We start from the raw sequence: 22963 nt of genomic DNA, 5'->3' as shown, positions 1-22963 counted from the left end.
ACGTTGGGTCTTGGGAACAAAAGTAAGAAATGCCTCCACCCATGATTTCTTGGTTCACGCCGTGGATCAGAGCTCAGAGACTAGCCAGAGCTTCTCATAGTGGGATAGTTGGCTCGCCTGAGCAGAATCAGCTGTGGTTCATGTAAAAATGCAGATTCCTGAGCCCCACTAGGCTCTGAGTCGGCTTCTCTGCAGTGCAGGCAGTGTACATTCTAATGCTATTTTCTGAGGTGATTCTGAGGCACACTCAGAGTTTAAGCACCCTTGACCCACACCGTGGCCAGGGTGAACGTGTTACTTTATAGCAAAATTGGTCCATTGGAGAAGTGGATTCTCTGTGGTTAGAGCCTAATAACAACATTAAAAGGTTATACCCACCACAAAAATGTCCACAAATGGGAACAAACGGAAATACGAATCGCGTTGTACATAAAGATAAAAGCAGGAGACTTAGGAAAGCAATGTTTCTCTCTGGGCTTTGCCAGCTCCAGACTCAAAGTATATGAATGAAATGCTGCCCCGGTCTTGGGGGTGAGGGGACCCCCCAAATCCATCACTGTCTGCACCTTGGGACTAGAGCGATCAGAGCGAGCTTGAGGCCCAGGCAGAAGGAACCCCTCCACTCAACATGACTCTGGGAAGCCACAAAAGCCAGCAGTTCCCTCCTCTGGACATGTGCAACAAACGGTGATTCTACAGCATCTTGCAAACCCCAAGGGCTCCAGAAATTCCAGTGACTGAGAGGCTCACTTAGATTCTGCCCTGGATCTGATGGGACCTCTCCCACTGGCCTTACAGGACTCTGTCTGGGGATGGTCACTCTGTGGGCTGCCACCTGGGTGAAAGAAGCTGACAGGGATCACCTGGTTTTCCCTGGGGCCAGGTGAGGGCTTGCTAGTGGACATTTGGTTTGGAAGGTGCTGGGCTCCTCTCTCTTCCAGCCAGGAGATCAGATCATTTGGCCGGGAGAGCTCCCCTCTGATCCTGAGAATCTTCTATTCCAAACCAGCTCTGGGCAGGCATTTACCCACATGGTCAGAGTTATTTTGGGAGATTCAACATCCTGCACTCAGCCCCAGGGAGGGAAAGAGACAATTGGGCCGTCTCCAGCCCCACTCCATCCCCAAACTGAGACAGATGACAGACTGCCCTTTGCAACTTTAACTCTTTCCTGGCTCTGGCTAAGAACAATGCACCCCCTCAGGTAAGGCTCAGATGGCAGCATGGTAACCACTGTCATTCAGGAAAAAAATAAAATGTAGCGCTAGAAAATTATGCATGGAAAATGACTTTTAAAAATTGTCTTTAAGAAAAACAAATACCGTATGCTAACACATATATATGGAATCTTTAAAAAAAAAAAAGTTCTGAAAAACCTAGGGGCAGGATAGGAATAAAGACGCAGACGTAGAGAATGGACTTGAGGACACAGGAAGGGGGAAGGGTAAGCTGGGACGAAGTGAGAGAGTGGCATGGACATATATACACTACCAAATGTAAAACAGAAAGCAAGTGGGAAGCAGCCACATAGCACAGGGAGATCAGCTCGGTGCTTTGTGACCACCTAGAGGGGTGGGATAGGGAGGGTGGGAGGGAGACGTAAGAGGGAAGAGATATGAGGATATATGTATATGTATAGCTGATTCACTTTGTTATAAAGCAGAAACTAACACACCATTGTAAAGCAATTATACTCCAATAAAGATGTTTAAAAAATTTAAAAATACAAATTGTCTTTAAATATTACAACGAAAATGAGAGGATGGAAATTGCATCAGAAGAACGTCTGTGTGTGTGTGGTTTAACATTGAAGAAATCAATCACCTTCCCAACTGTGGGGCTTAAAGTAATATTGTACCTTTTAGGAACTCCGAAGTTTATTTTGGAGATGAGAATCAGATTAAAGGCCTCAGATTTATAGTTTTACACACTAGCACACAAAGTCATTCACATTAGAACCCAGGTAAGTGTAATCCTGGAGATTTTGATGTTTGCTGCCTTTATGCCTTCTTTTTCAATTGTTCCCTACAGTGTCGGGGAGCTGCGCCTTGTACAGGAGAGGAGCTCTGTGAAAAGAAGGGAGAAAGGCAGGCAGCAGGGAGCAGAGTCTGCGATGATCCTACAAGGCTGACAAGTGCCCTTTTGCATGTGGAATGTCTGTGGTTCCTCACTGGTGTGGTTTATTAGGGCCTGAGGTGGTAACTCATATTAAAGAATCCTGCTTTGCTGGATCTCTATGGGATTCAGTTCCACACACAGTCACTCAGGGCCTAGCGTTTGGCAGGTGCTGAGGGAATCCTGGGGGTGGACAGCAATGAATCATGCACAGCCCCAATGACTTGCCCTCCAGAAGTCTCTCAAGGACAGGAGAGTCACACATCCTGGGCACTTGGCATCCCCCAAAACAAATCAACCTGGAACTGTGAGACCCCCATAGACAAAAACCTGACGGTGCCAGTGGGCTTGTATTTTAGTCTTCCGAGGCTGCAGAAAAACCCTGCTCTGTTCTTGATCAAGCACAGCCTTCCTTCTCCACCTCCACTGGTCGGCCTCAGCTCTGGCCTGCCCTGGTCCTGCCTCCTCGCAGAAGCAGTGCCTGACTCGGCCTAACCAGCCCTGGAGATATCCTTATTTCTCACTGCTTCTCCCCACCCCATCCCCACCTCATCTCCTTGGGACCTGGGCTGACCTCCTGCCCCCCTCGACCCTGTCTGGTTCCTTTCTGTCACACTTTCTGCTTCCTCCTTGCTCATGGGCTCCAAGCCCCTTCTGCTGTGCCTTCAGGCTGCCTGACCCAGAATTTTATGCCCTCAGACTCCTCTGGCCTACTTCTGGCTTTTCCTGGCCTAAACTGTCATGCTGCCAGGTGACGATGGTAGCCTTCAAGACTGCCATCAGACCAAAGTTTGAGACTCAAAAAGTCACTGCATTTGGTGGGTTGCAAACCCCCATAATTTAGACTGCAATTGCTAGAGGATAGGCAGTTTGACCATTAAGATGCATCACTGCAAATCAACCAATTCAAGCGAATCAAAGGAACTTTTAAACTGGCTCTAAAACTTTAGATACAGCAGAGTCCCTGGAGGGCTTTCTGGGCCACAACACCCAGTTTCTGATTCTGAAGGTCTGCAAGTTGGAATTTATATTTTTACCAGGTTCTCAGGTGAAGCTGATGCTCTGGTCCTGGGACCTCACTTTAAGAGCCCTTGCTCTAGTCCAGTGGTTTTCAAACTTGGCTGCACATTGGACTCATCTGGGGAGATAAAAAAATATAGACTAATTCCTGAATCCACCCTCAGAATTCTGATTTAATTGGTCTGGAATACAGACTGGTCACTAGATGTTGTATAAGCTATGTAGGTGATTCTAAATTTTCAGCTGGAGTTGAGAGGTCTGCTCTCGTACATTTCATCAGCAGAGGCTGGGCTAGGGGTGGGGAGCTGCCTTTATCTCCCATGAGAACAATTGCCTGAGATCACCAGATAAAATATAGGACACCCAGTTAAATTTGAATTCTAAATAAACAACAAATAATATTTTACTATAAGTATATGGCAAATATTGCATGGATGTCCATTTTTGTTATTGTTATTTTGTTTCATTTTTTCTAAACCTGGCAACCCTGCCCTTAGACACTCCATGACATGGAATGAGAAACAATGATCTGCCGGCTCCCATTTTATAAATAGTAATATCGAGGCCGCAGAGGCCATGTAGGAAGTCAGAAGAGAGCCAGGATAACAACTCAGCAGTCTTGACCTCCATCCAAACTCCTTTCCTTCCATCACACTTAACTGTGCTAAAGACACTTGTATCCTTCTCTTGTTAGGGGGTTATTGTCAGTCTCCTGGAGGTGACTTCAAAGGGGTCAGTCTGATTTATGTCCTCTCTGCTGCTGTCCCAGTCCTCACCTCCACCCTCCCTTTCTACTGCTGCAGGTACCATAGAGGCTGTCCTGGGGTATGGCCATTCTCGGGGCCATATAATTAATGGCCACCTTGAGGAGGAAGTGGGCTGGAAGTGGTCCCAGCCACATACAGCCGTGAGGGAGAGCCCATAATTGGGTAACACAAGGACAAGTGGGATTTGGCACAGGCAAATGACAGGCAAAGCATGTTGGGAGAGGCCCACTTAATTCACAGAGACACTTGGAATTAGTTCTAAATTCTCTGGGAAGAAATCAAGGCAGCAGCATAAACAGCTCAATTAAATTGTCGGCTCAACATTCAGTACACAGTAATGGTCAAAACACAGCCTTTAACCTAGATATAGAGGATTATCTTTTGACCAGCAATGAGATTCCTAAGATTAGTTGTACCTGAGGTGGAGGGAACAACAGAGCTGGCTCAGCGACACCCCGGACAGGCTTGCGTGTCAGCACGACTGGGACTTGTGTGGAAGGGGCTACCTGGACCCCGCAACCTTCCTGGAGCCCCCTCCGGATGCTGGGAAGACAGGGATGAATCTCGTTGTGCTTCCTCTGTGGAAGAGACACAGTCTGGGAACAGATCCCCTGAACACATCTGCTTTAAAAATGTGGCAAGTCTGACATGCTCCCACCTCCAGACCAAAGGTAAAGCCACTAGCACCAGGTCCGAGGCAGAGAGACGGCGAGCTTTAGCCCTCTGCTATTCTACTCTCCACAATCAGCCACTCACGTTCACTCATTCATTTTGCAAGTATTGATCCCATGCCTGCTAGGTGTCAGGCCCTGTTCTTGACACAGAAGATATGCAGTGAACAAAGAGTAAAGATCCCTACCCCATCGTGGGGCAAGACAAAGAATAAACAAGAACAATAAATATGCTGTGTGTGAAATGGGAATGAGTGATAACTCAGAAAAATAAAGCAGAGATGAGGATAGGAAGTGTTGAGTGTGGAGGACAATTCTAGATATGGTGCCCAGGAGAGGCTTCACTGAGCACGTGCCATTTAAAAAAAGACCAGAAGGGAGTGAATGGTGACAGTAGTGGGGAAGCATTCCAGGCAGAGGAGATGTAGTGCAAAGGCCCAAGGTGAGAGAGGGTTCAAGGAACAGCAAAGAGGCTGCCTGGCTGGAGTGGGAATTTAAGGGGACTAGGTCATGTGAGGCCTTATGGGCCACTGTAACTATTTTTGGCATCTTTTAGGGACATGGGGATTTTTTTTTTCTTTTTTGGCTGCAAGCATGCCATGTGGGAACTCCCCGACCAGGGATCGAACCTGTGCCCCCTGCAGTGGAAGCATGGAGTCTTAACCACTGGACTGCCAGGAAAGTCCTGGGACATGGGGATTTAATGGGGGATTTAATCAGATTTTTTTTTTTTTTTTTTTTTTTTTTTAGTACGCAGGCCTCTCACTGTTGTGGCCTCTCTCGTTGTGGAGCACAGGCTCCGGACGCGCAGGCTCAGCGGCCATGGCTCATGGGCCCAGCCGCTCCGCGGCATGTGGGATCTTCCCGGACCAGGGCACGAACCCGTGTCCCCTGCATCGGCAGGTGGACTCTCAACCACTGCGCCACCAGGGAAGCCCCCAGATTCATTTTTAATAGGATCACTGGCTGCTGCATTGAGAAAGAAACCAGGAAATGGGTAGGATACGCCTGCAATGATACAGTCAAGGGATGAAGGAGTTGGACCGGGGTAGGGGCAGTGGAGGTGGTGAGACATGGTAGGATTCTGCATATTCTTTGCTGATGGGCTGGATGGAGCAGGAATAAAAAAGGTGTCAAGGATGACTGAGGGTTTTGCTTCAGGCCTTCACTGAGGATTAATGACTCTCAAATCCATGCTTCCAGCCGAGACTCCCAGGCTGGTACATAGCAAGGGACTGACATTAACATTTGACAGACTGAACTGAAAAAGTTTTGCCTGATGAATCTGTTGGGATGGTGGCACCATTTTTCTAGGCCTCCACCAATGGCAGAGCCTACCTCCAGATATTGGGAGTGCAGAGAAAAGAGCTGCCACGTCCCCACCTTGGTCTAAAATGAGAAGTTGAGACAGGGCAGAAACAGGAACAGGACCACACCCAACCCTTCCAATAAGAAAACTGGGGACAAGAAGGAGGGATATAAAAGTAAAAAATGCCAAGAATGATGGCCATAGAATTGGGTTTGTGATGTCAAAGACACTGGATGCCAATCCCAGCCATGCCTCTTGACTCAACCTCTTCCCTTCACTGGTCTGCCTTCTCTCTGAAATGGGGTGGCTGGCTTTCTGAAGAGTCTGTCCAGCTCTAACCATCTATAGCGTTCTGATCCTTTTCTTACAAGTCCCTGTCTCCTCTAACCATTTGACACACTGCTTCTCCAACATCGTCTTTCGGGAACTTTTCTGTTTCCTTTCAGACTGATTATTTCTGACTCTGAGTCTTGTAAGATGTCACTATTAGTTCCCAAAGGAAAACATCCATGTGTTTTTTTGCCTGCTTGAAATAAATACTATCTTAGGTCAGTTACCCCATCTGTAAACTGGGAATAACACGAGATTGTAGGGATGCTGAGGAGGGTTAATTATATACAGAACATGTAGGGGTTGAGCACACAAGTGCTCTGGAAGTTTTTGGCATAATACTATAGCATTACAATAATTTTGGCTTGCAAATTATACCCCAGCAGAGGCATCACATGGAAAAGTGGGTCTGACCCCATGGCCTGCTGAAAGTGAAATGGGAAATATAAGTTGTGAAATATAACTTCTCTTCCTAAACCTTTGGAAAAGGCAGAGATCACTCTTCCATGTGCAACCCACGTGCAGGGAACAAGTTTCCAGATCCTGGAGAAGACTCTCTTGCCCAGGGTGTCCTAGCCTGCTGCCAGGATCTGGCCATTCCTCCTTCCTGAACCTAGAAGCAGAGATGGGAAGGAAGGGAGCAGGAGAGGAGTTGTGGTTGGTTGAAAGGTGGGGCTCGCAAGGAGAATGTCCTTGCCTTTCAGGTTTTCTATTTGAGCCTCTCTTACTTGTGGGATAATTAAGTGCTTATACAGTAGAGGAATGAGTGAAAGGGTAATCTGAGATAGTTAAGTCTAGGGACACCCAAAATAAACATCTTAGCTCAGGTCAACTTCTGGGTCCTCTCACCATCCTCCAGACACCCCACAAACACCCCCACACACACATCATAGATTATTTGCTGTGAAATTCTAAAAAAGTAGATCTCAGGCAATGAAGGGGCTGTGTAGTTGTTGATGATGTCTGTGACTATGGCGTCATATAGTGGGTTTGTAAAATTTAACTGGCTCATAGAGGATGACAGTCCTGTCTGACCAGAGGGGAAGAGCAAATAGCTTGATCCTGAAGAGACAGTTTGCAGTCAATTCCACTGCATCACTGTTTGTGGCTGAGTGGACAGAGCACAGCCTTCAGAGTAAGACCCAAGTTGGAGTCCTGGTTCTGCCACTTGCCCCACAGTGGCCTCAGGCAGGGGAAGAGGCCCTCCCTGCCCAAGAGCCTCAGACTGCGAGTCTGACCTCCACCTCCAGTTCTGGCCAAAAGAGTCACTGGCCTTGCTCCCTGACCTAACAGGTCCCACTTTACCTACGGGATACAGGAAAAAATAGATTCCCTCAAAGCCCATCTATAATATACAGGTTGCCAGTGGAGGTAATTAATGATTTGGACTATAATCCTAATAAGTTAGCATCCTTAGAGAATTTCTCAGGTGTCAATTCATACCTTAGGGTATGCCATATTCTGGAGCTTGATTAGCCTAATTCAAAGGAGCACCGGCTCTACTGGCAGTTACCTCATTTCTAGGCAGCTCCTCTTCCTCGGCAGAGCATATGCCGCCTCCCAGGAAAAGCTTTACCAAGCAAGCTGTGCTCCTCACTCCGCCTCAGTTTCCGCATTTTAATAATCAGAGGACGACCTTAAATTGCAAAGCAGAGACTAGTAGAAATGACACAATTTCGGCGCCACCATACCGGGAACTGGCATCCAGGCCCACCTGGGTGACCTTCCTCTGAGCCTCAGTTTCTCCGTCTGTAAAATGAGGGCCCTGGATTAAATGGAGCCTTGCCAGCTCCTACAATCTTAGGCTTTAAACGTTCCCACAGCTCGCTCTGCCAGGTTGGCCGTGAACAGAGTTAAAGCCACGACTTCCTCAGAGGTGAAAAGGTAAGCAAACATTCCGACCTCCCCTTAGCTTGGCTCTCCAACTGGTGGGGGGCCGGACCCCTGCCGCCTATCCTGACCGCATCCGTCATCTGGATTGTTAAAACGCTCATTTGCATAAGGATTCCTCCGAAGGTCTGGCACAGTGGGCTGAACCGGAGTCTTCGCCCCTTTAAGTAGGGAATAGACACCCTGTCCCTAAGGGGTCTCGGCACCGCAATTCCTCCAAGCGGGTCACGCCGTAAACTAGAAAAGCCTCGTGTTCCCAGCAGTGGGGATCCCTGGGTAGCACAGCGCGCGGGTCCCGGGGAAGGGTCTGGCCTCTGCGCGCTGCAGGCTTAGGCTGGCAACCTCTCGCCCTAGGAGGCGGCGGACTGCCAGCGAGACGGGGCCGGTTGCGCCGCGGGACCCCGGCGCCCTCAGGCGAGACCCAGGGCCTGGCGCCGAGGCGGCCACAGGAGGTGGCGCGTGCTGAAGAGGGGAGCTACTTCTGCCCAGGACTCGGGCGCAAGAGGGGCGGAGCCAGGGCCGAGGTCTGGCAGCAGGACGCGTGGGGGTGGGTGGGGCGGAGTCTGCGGGGGCGGGATGGGGGCGGGGCGCGCGCGGGCCCAGGGAGGGCGGGGCCGCAGCGCGGGGCGGGCGCTGGCGGCCCGAGTGTCACACACGCGGCGGTTCGGGAGGCGGCGACAGCGGCAGCAGCAGGCGCCGCCGGGACGGGCACGGGCGCGCGGGCTCGGGCGGGCGCCGGCTGCCTCCTCCCTCCTTCGTCGCTTGCTCGCTCGCTCGCTCTCCGGCCCGCTTGCTAGCCGGCCGGGTGCCGAGCTCGCTACAGCGTTCTCGGGAAGGAAGAAGTGGGGGGCCGAGGACGCCGACAAGTTCCAGCAGTACCGGGAATCCGGGCCAAGGCGGTGGCTGCGGTTCCGACGGGGCAGGAGCGCGCTCCGTGGCGGAGCGCACGGCCAGAGCGTCCGAGGAGGGGGGCGCCCGGGCCTTTAGTTATCTGTGGGGCCGCGGCCGGATCCCATGAGACGCGCCCGCGAAGGGCACGAGATCCGAAGCCTGGGAGGCGCGCGGAGGAGGCGGAGGGCGGTGCTGCAGCGGCCGGAGCCCGGGAGCGGCCGGCAGGAGGCAGCGGAGAGAACTTGAACTTGGCGTCGGGAGCGGGCGCCCCGGACGCCCCTCGCCGGGGCGGGGGCGCCAAGGGACCTGGGCGGCAGCACTGCCCCCCGAATGGCCGCGGCGGCGGACCCGGCTCCCGCGCCGCGGCCCTAGGCGGCCTCTCGCCATGGCCAAGTGGCTGAACAAGTACTTCAGCTTGGGCAACAGCAAGACTAAGAGCCCCCCGCAGCCGCCGCGGCCCGACTACCGCGAGCAGCGGCGCCGGGGCGAGCGGCCCTCGCAGACCCCCCAGGCCGTGCCGCAGGCCCCCTCGGCCACCTCGGCGTCCTGCGGTACGGCCGCCGCCTCCTGCTTCTCGGCCTCGTCGGGATCGCTGCCCGACGACAGCGGCAGCACTAGCGACCTTATACGCGCCTACCGCGCACAGAAGGAGCGCGACTTTGAGGACCCCTACAACGGGCCCGGCTCGTCTCTGCGCAAACTGCGCGCCATGTGCCGCCTGGACTACTGCGGCGGCGGGGAGCCAGGCGGGGGGCAGCGTGCCTTCTCGGCCTCGTCCGCGTCGGGCGCCGCGGGCTGCTGCTGTGCCTCCACTGGCGCGGGCGCCGCCGCGTCTTCGTCCTCGTCCTCGGGCTCCCCTCACCTCTACCGCAGCAGCAGCGAGCGGCGGCCCGCCACTCCAGCCGAGGTGCGCTACATCTCCCCCAAGCACCGCCTCATTAAGGTGGAGAGCGCCGCGGGCGGTGCCGCAGAACCCTCGGGGGGCTCCTGCTCAGGCGGTCGCACCTGGAGCCCGACGGCCTGCGGAGGCAAGAAACTGCTCAACAGGTGTGGCGCCTCGGCCGCGGAAGAGAGCGGTGCCGGCAAGAAGGACAAGGTAAGGCGCCCCTCGGCCTCACCCGAGGTTCCAGAGCCACTGTGCGCACGGGTAAACTGAGGCACCGCTCTAGTTTCGAGTTCCTACATCCACTCGGGCTAGGACCTTTGGGGTCAGGCCTCTCAACGGTGCTTCCCAGTTCTGCCTCTGCATGCGCTTTGCCCCCGATCGCCGGCCTCCTGACACAGTCTCTTTCACTGCTGCTGCCAAAACCTCCTCTCTCTGAGCCCACAGCCAGGTGCCCCTTTCGGAAGTAGCCTGACGAGAGCGCCCCGCCCAGCCTTGCCCAAGAGACACCTAACTAGCCCTTCAGACCCCCGAGGAGGAAAGTCAGAGAGGCAGAGCTGTCACGGACTTAAAAGCGTGTTTACTCTTGTCTACCTCCTCTTCCTCCTGCCCGATTCTATACATGGGAAACTGAGGTCCAGAGCTGGGAAGGGACTCGCCGGATATTACCCATTTCCGATGGCAGATTCAGACCGGCTGTCTTTAAATGGATATATGTAAATCACTCTAAACGCCCTGCCCTGACCCACCCCCCCGCTCCAGGTTTCGAAATGGGACGGCCTTTTGTACTGGAGCTGCACCGGGAACCCCCAAGCGTGCTCTTCCAGTTGCAGTGAGCTGGCCTACAAGAGCGCTCCACTTAGACCTGTCAGTTCCTCCAGCCGCGCATGGGAGGGGTCCGCCTACCCAGCCAGCTGGAAGGAGACCCACCCCTCCAAAACCTCACCTTCCTTCCTGACCTTGCCCCCACCCCATACAGCCCCAGGGATGAGGGGGACGATTTTGTGCAACCCCCCCTCCCTAACAAATCAGACCATCTCGATACCCACCTTTGAAGCAGGTTAGTTAATTCCAGCCAGATGGGGCCCTCTCCTTCCCCTTCACACGCCTGTGACACCCTCCTTTCCCCCATGAAATAATACTTGTTCTGTCTACTTCTGGTGGAAGGCAGTGTTTTGATTACATCTGAGGCCCAGTGCCTTGCGATGGCTATCAGGCCGCTGTCCCTCTTGTTCTCCTCTGGCCCCCTACGTTCTCCCAAAGGTAAACTTTTGCCCAGGTGTGGGCTGGGGGAGACTGATAAAGTCTGAGTTTCTTTTAGGACTGGATGTCCAGAAAGGAGGGAGACAGGCTCCTACCTGCCAGCTGGTGCTTGGAAAGGGATCGTTTTTGTTTTCCAGGCAGGAGGAGTAAAGGGATGCCCCTTCTGATTTTTTTCTGCCTGACTTCCTCTCCCCCAAGGTCCTAGGTCCCCCGAGTACTCCCTCCTCCCCCGGCTGGGTCTGCCGAAGGCATCGTGGGCAGTCGGTGGATTCCATCTCCGTCTGGGCCAGTTTTGGGGACACATCTTGGAAGCATGGACTCTGGGCTTCCTAAGCACCCAGGATGCCATACCTAAATGACGAAGAGCTGGAAGCCAGGTGGCCACCCAGGTGCTGCCTTGGGGACAGAGGAGGTTTCTCCAAGAGCCCCCAGGATTATGGGTTTGTGGTTGATCTATGAGGGAAACAGCAGAGAGGCTCCCTGCTGCCTTATGTGTGGCCCAGGCTTGGCTAGGTGCTGGCCTGGGAGAACCTGAAGTCCCTGGGGATGGAAGGACGGCCCACCCTAGCTCTCCAGAGAGATTGTGCCTTCCCCCATTACTCCATGACCACCTCCCAGGTGGGCAAATCTCCTTTCTCTACCACTGCTTGTCGTTCTGCTTGCTCACTGAAGTCTTTCTTTATGGTTTTCAAAACTCTAGTAAATGTTTTTTCTAATTATAATTAAGACTGTTTCAAATACTGAGGAATAATAAGTTTTATAGCTGGAGTGTCAAGAGTGTTGAAGACTTGGCTTGTTTGTATTTCTTACAGGTCTTCTCTGTGCTCTCCCTTGCTGGGTACTAGAGCAGGGTCTAGTGAATACTGTGGCCCAGGCCGCAGTGTGCATGATAAGTCCCGTGATGGGACGTGGTCAGGGAGGACCATTATTATGGTTGGCTGCAGAAGAGAGCCTGGTGCTGTAGGGGACTGCAGGTAAAGGCCCTGTGGCCAGAATTCAGAGGTTAGAGTTGGGCAGGACCCCAGAGGGGCAGGAGGGCCCGGGTGAGGGAGGACCTTGAAAGCTAAGCACAGTGAGGGCCAGTGAGGGGGTTTAGCTGCTAAATGATGTGAGCAAATGTGGTTTTTAAAAAAGATCTCTCTGGGGACTTCTCTGGTGGCACAGTGGTTAAGAATCCACCTGCCAATGCAGGGGACATGGGTTTGAACCCTGGTCCAGGAAGATTTCCCCATGCCGAGGAGCAACTGAGCCTGTGCGCCACAACTACTGAACCTGTGGTCTAGAGCCCATGAGCCACAGCTACTGAGCCCTGCTGCAACTACTGAAGCCTGCGTGCCTAGAGCCTGTGCTCTGCTCACTGCAACTAGAGAAAGCCTGTGTGCAGCAACGAAGACCCAACACAGTCAAAAAAAAAAAAAAAAGATCTCTCTGGGCTGTATTTTCACATACCAGGTTGTGACTTTGAGCCCTTTGGTCTTTTAAGAAGTTGTTGTGATCCTTGGAGTTGGAGGGATTGTGGCTACCAGATGTTCTTTCTAACGAGTAGGAGGGGAAGGAGCCCGGAAGGGTCATAGTATGCAGTGGTTCTCAAACTGGCACGCGGAGGACTGGTTAAAACACAGATTGTGGGACCCATGGCCTGAAGTGCCTGAGTCACCACACCTGGTGTGGGGCCTGAGAATGTGCATTTCTAACAAATTCTCAGGTGATCTTTTGCTGCTGATCCTGGGACCACACTTAGAGAACACTAATGAAACAGTGGCTTCTTAACCCTCCCTCTGGGTCTTCTGGTCAGAGCTGCTTTGGGATGCAGACTCTGGATGTCCTCATCTCTGCCCTCTGTGTGGGACTGCCTCCTAATCCGGGGCTAACACCCACCCCCAATTCCTGGCCAGGCAGCCAGGAGGCAGCCTGGTTTTCACATTATTTCCAGCCAGATAGCTTTTGGAAGGTCAGGCGTACTGCAGATCCAGCCCTGAACACCCCAGAGCCCGCCTTCTGCCCCTCACCCACAGATCCAGGAAAACCTACTTTAGCCCACTTAATCTCAGACCCAGCTTCCTTTTTTCTGTTGTTAGGAGTTAGGACAAGAACCCCTAGGGCTGCTGAGCGCCGCCTGCGTGCCAGGCCCTGTGTTTTTAACATCGGCCTGTGTTGAGGGTTGCTATGGCATGGGAGTAGGAGCTATTGGTCCACAGATCCTTCTTTCAGGGCCTCCATTGCCACCTCCCAACCAGCTTTATCTTTGGGGGGCCCTTCTCCTGCTTCCTTTAGTTACCTGTGCTTCCTTCTGACACATACTTGGGCATCCTTCTATTCTCCCAGGCAAGTCCCGGGGCACACACACACCTGGTCACATATGCCCCACTCAGCCAGCCTCCAGTTTGGGGCATTTTCCCTTTTAGAATCATCTGTAATAGACTGTGTTTTCAGTTTAACCAGCTTTTCCCTGCACTTACTTTTGTGCTCAGAGATCTCTTGGTACAAGGGCGAGCTAGGAGGAAGGGAATAAAGGCTGCAAAAGACTTGGCAGTAATCTTTGGCCTAAGCCTCCGGAGGATATCTACACACATTGTCTTTTCATCATTTGTTTCCCAGTGTTTTTGTCTTGGGGAATTTAGTGGGGTCTTCACCTAGGAGGCAGCTTTGAGCTGGGGAGAAGGCTGACTGCAGCCTGCGGGAGCACTTAGGTGCCTGTGCTGTGAGTGTACATGCATACGTGTGTCCATATATGTATGTGTGTGGGCGTATGTGTGTGCAAATATATGTATGAAACCTTAATGTGGAGGGTGTTCTTAGAAACTAGAGCTTTCTTGCAGTGGGCCTCACTTGGGGAATGAGAGGTGACAATGTGAGATACATGGGGTCCTGAGTTTAGACCCCACAGGGGAATCCTTGAAGACTGTTGAGTCAGGAAAAGGATAGACTCAGAGCTATGGTTGAGGAGGATCCCAGGTTACACACAGCTGCCACAGTCTGGGGGAAATGGGTTTGGAGTTAGGAGGCAATTACAATACAGTCCGAGTGAGACACAGTGAGGGCCTGAACTCCTGGGAAGAGAAAAATGAAACTTTAGTAGGTGGAAATATTATTCCTTCAGGTTGTCTTTATAAAAAAATAATGATGACAAAGAGGCCAGTAACTTGGTAGGTCTCCTTTTGTGCAGCCAAACAGGGCTCATCCAGTTGTATTTTCTGCTGAAGTCTTGTTTCTTTTATCAAAATTAAGTAAATGTTTCCACTGCAACTGAGAAAGTCAAGATGCACCATGACATCAGTTCCCCAAGTTTTAAATACATGCTGATGTGTACCAACAATTTATATTTTGTCAGCATCCACAGAGTTGAGTTAAATAACATGTTTCCTAAGGAATAAATAATATCATGTTGAACTTTTTTTTTTTTTAAACACTCAGCAAACAGTTTCTGAGCAGCGTGCTAAGCAGGGGGCAATTCAGAGAGAATAAGTGGTGGCCAGCTTTCCAAGAGGGAAGCTTTTCAGTTTGTAGTTGAACACGAGCTTTTCAAGATCTAGTCTGGGAGACAGAGACGGATAATGAGGCAGTGTCGCAACATGTGGCATGCCAGAACAGAAGGGTGTGCAAAGGGCTGGGAGGGCCTCAACTCTGTCTGTGAATTCAAGGAGGGCTTTCAGGGGGTGGCAGCATTTGAGCTTCTCCATGCAGAGGCTTGTGCCAAGAGAATGGTTGGAGGCTCTGAAGGGTGGGTGTGGCAGGAGGTTGCAGACAGAGGTTGGAGCCACAACAGGAAGAGAGTGTCTCACTGTCTTTGTGGGGAGTTGTGACTTGTCTTTCAGTCCTTTTCACTTCAAATCATTGATGTATAGCTTGATTGAAGCCAGGGTCAAGCATGAGCTGTCAGTCATTTCTATTTGGTTAACAGCCACATTCTCCAGCTCTGAGAAAGTAATTGATTGGAAAGGTAAGAGCCAAGCTTGGTAGCTGTGGTTTGGCTTGGAACACTTTCTCCTTTGAAGTCCTGTCCCTTGAAAGTAGTGTGAGAAAAACGCTGCATATCAAACCCAGTTTTTCCCATTGATTCCCCAGAAGAGAAGTATGTTCTCCAGGCTTCAGGCTAACCGCTTAATTGGTCCTTGAATCCTCACAATCACCGGAGAAGGGGTTTATGTACTGTATCAGTTAGCTATTGCTGCATAACAAATGACACCAAACTCTGGTTTTAAACCAGAGGTTAGCAAAGTTTCTTAAAGAGCCAGTTAGTAAATAATTTAGCTTGCAGGCCAGACAGCCCCCATCACAACTATTCAACTATTCTGCCATTGTAGCTTGAAAGCAGACTTAGACAATATATAAATTAAAAGGGTGTAGCTATATCCAGTCTTTATTTACAAAAACGGGAAGCTGGCCTGTGGTCTGTAGTTTCCAACCCCTGCTTTAAATGATGAGCCTTTATTATTGACCATGAACCCACACGTCAGCTGAGTAGTTTTTCTGGCCTCAGCTGGGCTCACTCAGGCATCTAAGGTCAGTGTGGAGTGTATGTACTGCCCTGCCAGTCCTAGCCAGGCTCTCTTACATGTATGGGGATGCCTGGTTTAGGATGGCCTTGGCTATATCGAGTAAGCTCTGTTCCATGTGGTCTCTCATCTTACAGTGAGTTAGCCTTGTTCATATGATGGTGGCAGGGTTCCAAGAAATTACAGAAGCCCATACAGTTTCTTGAGGTAAGAAACTGGCCTACTGTCCCTACTGTCCCTTCTGCTGCATTCTGTTGACCAAAGCAAGTCATAAGGCCAGCCGGGATTCGGGGAGAGAGGAGGAGCTGCGAAGTCCCATGGCAGAGGACAGGGATACAGACAGGTCATTAGTGCTATTGGGGCCTTTAGTGCTATTCCTCTACCATGGATAGTATTGCCCCCATTTTACAGTTAAAGAAACTGAGTCTTAGAGGTAATAACTTGCCTAATGTAACACAGCTACCAAGTGATGGGGCCCAGTTTATACCTATTCAGTCTGAATTCAAAGCCTATATGCTTTTTATCAATTTGTTCCTCTCCTTTCAACGATTTAGATGGAGATAGTAAGACTCTGATTTTTTAATCTTTTTTTTTGCGGTGCGTGGGCCTCTCACTGTTGTGGCCTCTCCCGCTGCGGAGCACAGGCTCTGGACACGCAGGCTCAGCGGCCATGGCTCACGGGCCCAGCCGCTCCGCGGCACGTGGGATCCTCCCGGACCGGGGCACGAACCCGCATCCCCTGCAGCGGCAGGCGGACTCTCAACTACTGCGCCACCAGGGAAGCCCCTGATTTTTTATTTATTTATTTATTTATTTGGCTGCGTTGGGTCTTCATTGCTGCGCACCGGCTTTCTCTATTTGCAGCGAGCAGGGGCTACTCTTCGTTGCGGTGCGCGGGCTTCTCATTGTGGTGGCTTCTCTTGTTGCGGAGCATGGGCTCTAGGCGTGTGGGCTTCAGTAGTTGCAGCATGCAGACCCTAGAGCGCATGGGCTTCAGTAGTTTTGGGATGTGGGCTCAGTAGTTGTGGCTCGCGGGCTCTAGAGTGCAGGATCAGTAGTTGTGGTGCACGGTCTTAGTTGCTCTGCGGCATGTGGGATCTTCCCAGACCAGGGATCAAACCCGTGTCCCCTGAATTGGCAGGCGGATTCTCAACCACTGCATCACCAGGGAAGTCCCAAGACTCTGATATTTACTGAAATGTGTGTTGTATGTCTCCTGCTCCCCTTCACTTAATGCTCCTCTTTTTGCACTCCCTCCCCCATCCCTTTCAGTCTGGGCTTTGGTGGTCCCCAAAGGCTCCCCAGAGCTGGCTTTTCTCTCTCCCTCCCTCATCTCCCTCTGAGTTCCGTAAATGAGATGTTAATGCAGCACTTGAGTTATTTCATAGAGAAATTCTGCACACAGAGTTGCCACTTCCCAAGGGACAGCTGCACAAGATCACAAGATATGTGTCTTGTAACTGTTATGTCTTCTCATTCAAGGACTGGCGAGGCTGTGTGTGCTCTTTTAAGAAAAAAAAAAAAAAAACTGATATCTTGGCTCTTGTCAACAAGGAACCTAAGTTTCCTTGAAGGAGATCAGATGACCGTCTTCTAATCTGACAACCTCAGAACATGACTGATTTCCCCAGACTGAACCCCCAAGACTTGACCTCGTCCTCTCCCCCAAAGCATTTCTGACCCATAAAATAGGTGTTAAAAGGCAAATCTGAGACAAGTGTGTTTTCCTTTGGCCATTTAAGCAAAGCTGAACCTGCCTGTGGTCGAGTGCTTCCCTGGGCAGTTTCACTTGGAGCTTACTTTCTCATCTTGTGCTGAGAGAGCCAAGTGGTAGTGGCCTGTGGCGAAGGGGTAGGTCAGGCTGGGCCCTAGAAAATAAATTGGGATTTGTGGCTTTGAAGCAGAGAGCTGGGTTGCTGGCTGGCTGATGGCAGCACCTCCGTCAGCTTTCTGAGGGAGGCTGTTCCTGCAGGATGGAGACAGGCTGCCGGTGGTGTCTGCCACACTGACTTATAACTTGTTTGGCTTGTGTTGACTGAGAAATTGCCATATGCAGGCGACTGTCAGGAGCTGTGTGGATACAGGGATGAACCAGGAGTTGGGTAGTGCCTGCCTGTAAGGAGCTTATTTTCTGGTGAGGACACAGGAACCAAGGTTAGAACACAGCTCTGTATGGCAGAATTTGTCTATAAACAAAGTGGTGTGGGCAGAATTTGTCTATAAACAAAGTATTGTGGGTGAGCTGAGAGCCATCCTGGCACAGAAGCTGTTCTGGGCAGAGCCTTGATTCCGTGGAGCTGAAGGAGAAGCAGGGTCAGGAGGACGTTCATTTCAACTGAGGGAAGCAGGGAAGGCTTCTTGGAGGAGGAGGCATTTGAATCAAGAAAGAGTAGTCATTTGAATTGATGGAGCTTTCCACAATAGCAATATTAGCCAGTACTTCCATTGCATATACTTTAAGGCAGACATTGTTCTTTGTGCTCTACATGCACTAACTTACTGCTCACCAAAGTCCCTTGAGGTAGATGCTACTGTCATTCCCATTTTACATATGAGAGCACGAGGCAGAGAGGTTAAGTAACTTGTCTAAGGTCACCCTGCCAGTAAGTGGCAGAGATGAGATTTGCAGCTGGATTTAGGGTCTTTGTTTTGAATCACTGTGCCATATCACCTCAAGCTGCACAATCTCATACCTGAATTTTCTCTGCCTTATTTGTGGCTAGATTTAAACTCTTATAAAAATCCCCTCTGTTAGCATTGTAGGACCTACCCAAACTCCTACATTTGGGTGAGTATTCCACAGCTTAAAAGATACTTTCACACCCATAATTAATTTGACTGTAAGAGTCACTCTGTGAGGAAGGTGCTGTAACACCCATTTTACAGATGGAAAAACTGAGGGTCTAGGAAGGCATGGAGCCCACCCTGCCTCCCAGCAGGAACTGGCCGAGCCAGTGGCCAGGCTGTTGACCTTGTGTTCTGAGCCCAGTGCCCTTTGTGCCGGGGTGGTGTGGAGGTGGTTTGGCCAAAGCTCCAGTCCACAGGAAGGGTGACAGCCTGATTGATTTCCGGTTCTTTCCGTGTTTTGATTCTGAAACGAGTTACTGAGATCATTAAGGAGCATCGACAGAGGACCTTGCTTCCACAATGGAATTTTCCTTCTCTTCCTGTTTGGTATTTTCCAGTAATATTTCTATTAATGTTTCACTTTCAGAGGCACTGGCTTCCTGAGAGTTTGCACTTTCTCAATTGATGAGCCAGGAAGAACTGAATTTTCCTCTAAATCATTCAGTTCCTTTCCATCTTCTCCAAGGGGAGCTCTCTCTGGATTTCCCATTATGCTGTAGAGGAAGGATCTTGGAGGTGGGTCCAAGGGATGGAGAGAGAATTAGTCAGGGCCCTGGGGAATGACTCAGGCCCTGAGTTTTCCAAGCAGAACTTAAGAATAATGGTCAGAAAGGGGCTTCCCAAGGCCGGGGAGGGGAGAAATGACTTGATAGGTGGCTGGGGCGGGGCTGGTCCACTGCTGGGCCTTCACTTACAGGCTGGACTCCGAGTCCTCAGCTGGCCCTGAGAGCCCATACCAAGTCCTTTCTCCTCATTAATTCATTAAACACACATTGTTGAGAATGGGCTACCTGCTGGGTATTGTTCTATTTAGATGCTGGGGATACAGCCGTGGACAAAACATAAAAATTCATGCTACCCTGAGTTTACCCTCTCGTGAGAGGATTCAAGCAAATAAAGTATGTCGGGTAGAGTGTAGAGAAAAATAAAGCTGGGGTGGGCCTCAGTTTGGGGTGGGGTGCTGTTTCAGATGGGTGCTCAGAGGGCTTTGCTGAAGGGTGTGATGGTGTGATTCACACGGCTCTCGGAGAGAAGTGCATTCCAGGCAGAGGGAACAGTCAGGGCAAAAGTCCAAGGCAGGAGCACGCCTGGCTGCTTCAGGGAGATTGGCATGACTGAGTGGAGCAGGTGGAGAGGAAGTGGGGAGACGAGTTCTGAGAGGTGGGACAGGGAGGCTGAGTGTTTCGGGCCTCTCTCGCTTTATCTCCGGGTGAGATGGGAAGTCAGTGTGGAGGTTCTGAGCAGAGGAATGACGTCATCTGGCTTTTGGGTTTTGAAAGGATCACTCTGGCTGCCTACTGGAGAACAGACTGGAGGGGACCAGCCAGGAGGCCAGCTGGGAGGACCTTCAGCCACAGGAACTGGGGTGCTAGCGGTAGGTGATGAGAGGAGACCAGATTCAGGACATGCCCTGAAGGTAGAGCTGCAGGATTTCCTGCCAGATGAAATGTGAGATGTGAGGGGTGAGGAGAGTCACAGATGACTCCAGGTTTTAGCTTGAGCAGCCGGGAGGGTGAATTGTCATTAGCTGAGATGGGAGGACCCTGGAAGTGCAGTCACAGTCCAGCCAGTGGAGTTGATCCAGCAACTGATTCTGGGACTTAAGAGCCAAACACACTCTGAGAACCCAGCGAAGGCATGGGTGGCCTCTGTCTGGGGCTGGGGGAAACCACCAGGAAGAAGAAGTCATCTGGGAGGTGGGTCCAGGGGAAGGTGCACATGGGGCATCCCAGACAGAAGGGGTCCTGTCGACAGTGACTGAGATTAGAAAGGGACCCCTGCTGGGCGCAAGCAGGTGTGGCCAGAGCCTGGAGATTGACTGGTGTAACTGCACATGATAGAGGAAAGAGGCAGGGAGCTGGATGTGAAGGGCCACCTGCCACTGGTCGAAAATTGCCCCCATTCTCCAAATTGGGAGGCCACCTGCTGTGTTGTGTGCCTCAGCTGGGCACCAGAGCAGGGTGAAGAGGAAGCTGGAACCTGCCTGTTTTGCTAAGCAGAGCGTTTCATTATGGAGCGCTTGTGATTGTTGCCAATGTTCTTTCTCATCTGGGGCTCACCAGTAGGTGGGCTACGAGGAGGAGGCAAACAGAAGGAGGAAGAAAGGAACTTTCCTGGTTTCTACAGGCCACAGCTAAACTCTAAAAATGAAAATGACCAGAAAATTCTTCACAGTGAAGCTTCACTGTTTTGTGGGGCGTGCACTCCCAGAAAGCCAGACAGCCTCGTAATCCTCCCGGTGCATTCCAAAGCCGTGCATGTGATTTGGGGCCCGCGTGGCATTCGCGGAATGACTCAGCCCCTACCTGCTCTCCCATGTGGGGCAGATGCGAGTTGGCCGTGTTCTAAGGCCGTTACTCAGAACAGCAAGCTTGGATTTTTTGATATATTTCAATGTTTATCTCTGTGTTAACTTTTTTCTTCCCCCTTCAACAAAACTAAGACAGGTTTGGTATAGAAAATGCTGAGAAGCAAAACTAACATAGAAACCAACTTTAATTCTACAATTCAGAGAAACCGCTGTTAACATTTCACTGTTTTTCCATCTAGCCTTTTTTTCAGTGCATATATATATGTGTGTGTGTATATATATATTTCCCTTCACAAAAATTAATATTGTGTGTATCCATTTGTGTTCTTTTTGCTTAAAGACATGGAAAGATGTCTACATTGTCTTAAACATTCAACAACAGTAATTTAATGTCTGTATAGTATTCTGTTTGCTTATTTAGGTTCTCCCAGTTTTCACTAATTTAACAGTGCTATAGTGAACATCTTTGTAACTTAATTCTTTGCATAAATAAGTCTGTGATTATTTATCTGGGATTGATTCCCAGAGGAGAATTGTTGGGTAGGAAGATAAAAATTTTGATACATTCTTTCAAATACTAGAAAGACCTTACAAGTTTTCACCTGCTTTACTCTAATGCAATTTAGTTTAATTTGCAGTTTCTTAGGTTACTGGTGCATATGTTTGTTGACTGCTTGTGTCTCTTTTCTGAAATTGTGTACTTCTATCTGTCCATCCTTCCTGCCATAGGGTTTATCTTTTTATTGATTCGTAAGAGCTCTTTGTGGATTAAGGATGGCAGCCCCTCTCCTGCCGTTTGGGTTGCAGGGTATTTTTTTTTACAAGTTTGTAATTTGCCTTTCGGCTCTGTATCTGGTGGTTGCTTTTGTTGTTTACACTGAATGGTTTTCTGTTGCTGAATCAGTCGATGTTTCTCATGATTTTTGAGTGTGCTGCTTAGAAAAGTTTTCTGTACTCCAATGTATTTTCTTCTAATACTTTGATGGTTTCTTTCTTTCTTTCTTTGGCTGCGTCAGGTCTTAGTTGTGGCACATGGGATCGTTCGTTGCAGCACGCAGGCTTTTTTGTTGCACTGCGCGGGTTTCTCTAGTTGCAGCGTGTGGCTTAGTTGCCCTGTGTCCTGTGGGATCTTAGTTTCCCGACCAGGGATCGAACCCGCGTCCCCTGCATTGGAAGGCAAATTCTTAACCACTGGATCACCAGGGAAGTCCCTCTTTCTTTTTTAATGTTGACATTTTAATCTGGAGTTTGATTTCAGGGTATGAGGTAGGGTTTTAATGTTATTTTTCCTAATGACCAGTCTGTGTCTGGACATCCTCTCCTCCTTGCTTGCTCTGTGAGCTGTCTGTATTTCTTCAGGTGCCTTTTTAGACTTCAATATTTTGACTCCATCTTGCCCTGACTGTGTTAAATTCTCATTAGCTATTATGATAATGATGATTTCACCTTGTCTTTATAAAATGACACCTTCCGTCTGCAGATACCCATGCACTTATTATACATTCAACTCCTGACACCTGAGGGAAGTAACTGGGTATTAGCACTTCATCTTTGGATGCCATACCTGACGCGGTGGGTGGGATGAGGCCAGGAAAGCTTCGCCTCACCTCTACTGGAGTCAGCTTCCTCCTCCAGGACCAGGGGGCCGGCTGTCTAGGTATATTCAGTGCAACCACTTACTGTTCGCCCTGCCTATGTAGCCTTATCTGGGTGGGTCCATTTCAGCTTTCGCATGGTGACTTTTGTGGAGAGAGGGGTGCAGCATTCAGTCATCCATGCAGCAAACATTTTTTAGATACCCACCATGTTCCAGCACTGGGCTGAGTCGTGCAGACCATCAGCAATGAGTAAGCCCCGGCACTCTAACTCAAGGCCCAGGAATATCTCTGCTGCAAGGCAGAAAGTGTTCAGTGCCAGGATACAGAGGCAGGTAATGACTCTGAGTAACAAGAAGCATTGGAACCTGAGGTGGGCACGGGCAGCACTGTAGTGGACCATGGGTAGCAGAGCTCAGACTGGAAGGATGGAGAGGACTTGAAGGTGTGGTATGTGGGGACTATATTATTTTGGTCATTTAAATTTTTTTCACACCCACCAAAGTCCAATGCAAGTGACATGAATTCACAGAGTTCTTCCCCCACCCGCCGACCTCTTCTGTCCCCTCAACCCA

The 22963-nt window shown here is 50.5% G+C and overlaps 1 protein-coding gene and 1 long non-coding RNA gene across 15 annotated transcripts in view; one reads left to right on the top strand and one right to left on the bottom strand.

The window, feature by feature from the left end:
* Window positions 1–1703: 1703 nt before the first annotated feature.
* Window positions 1704–8927, bottom strand: LOC111188089 (uncharacterized). Its single transcript, XR_016393597.1, has 3 exons — window positions 4319–8927; window positions 3153–3253; window positions 1704–2066 (listed from the first exon to the last, which is right to left on the bottom strand). It is a non-coding gene; the product is annotated as an uncharacterized LOC111188089 (long non-coding RNA).
* A 277-nt stretch (window positions 8928–9204) lies between these two features.
* SHB (SH2 domain containing adaptor protein B) overlaps window positions 9205–22963 on the top strand; it is a 134112-nt gene continuing 120353 nt past the window's right edge. For 13 of the 14 annotated variants that reach the window (XR_016393594.1, XM_089913434.1, XM_089913423.1 and 10 more), the window contains exon 1: window positions 9264–10089. Coding sequence is in view for 13 of the 14 variants with exons in the window: in XM_089913434.1 (XP_089769560.1) it covers window positions 9379–10089 (711 nt within the window). In the remaining variant the exon portion in view is untranslated. Of the gene's footprint in view, window positions 10090–22963 lie in introns of all 14 variants that reach the window. The other variant, XM_022600264.2, reaches the window with a different exon arrangement.

The sequence above is a fragment of the Delphinapterus leucas genome, chromosome 6, assembly GCF_059928025.1.
Source record: "Delphinapterus leucas isolate spDelLeu-1000000601 "Yukka" chromosome 6, BTC_Dleu_Yukka2, whole genome shotgun sequence".
NCBI classification, from domain to species: Eukaryota; Metazoa; Chordata; class Mammalia; order Artiodactyla; family Monodontidae; genus Delphinapterus; species Delphinapterus leucas.
Note: the sequence above shows the minus strand (reverse complement) of the source record. Positions and strands in the feature narration are given on the sequence as shown.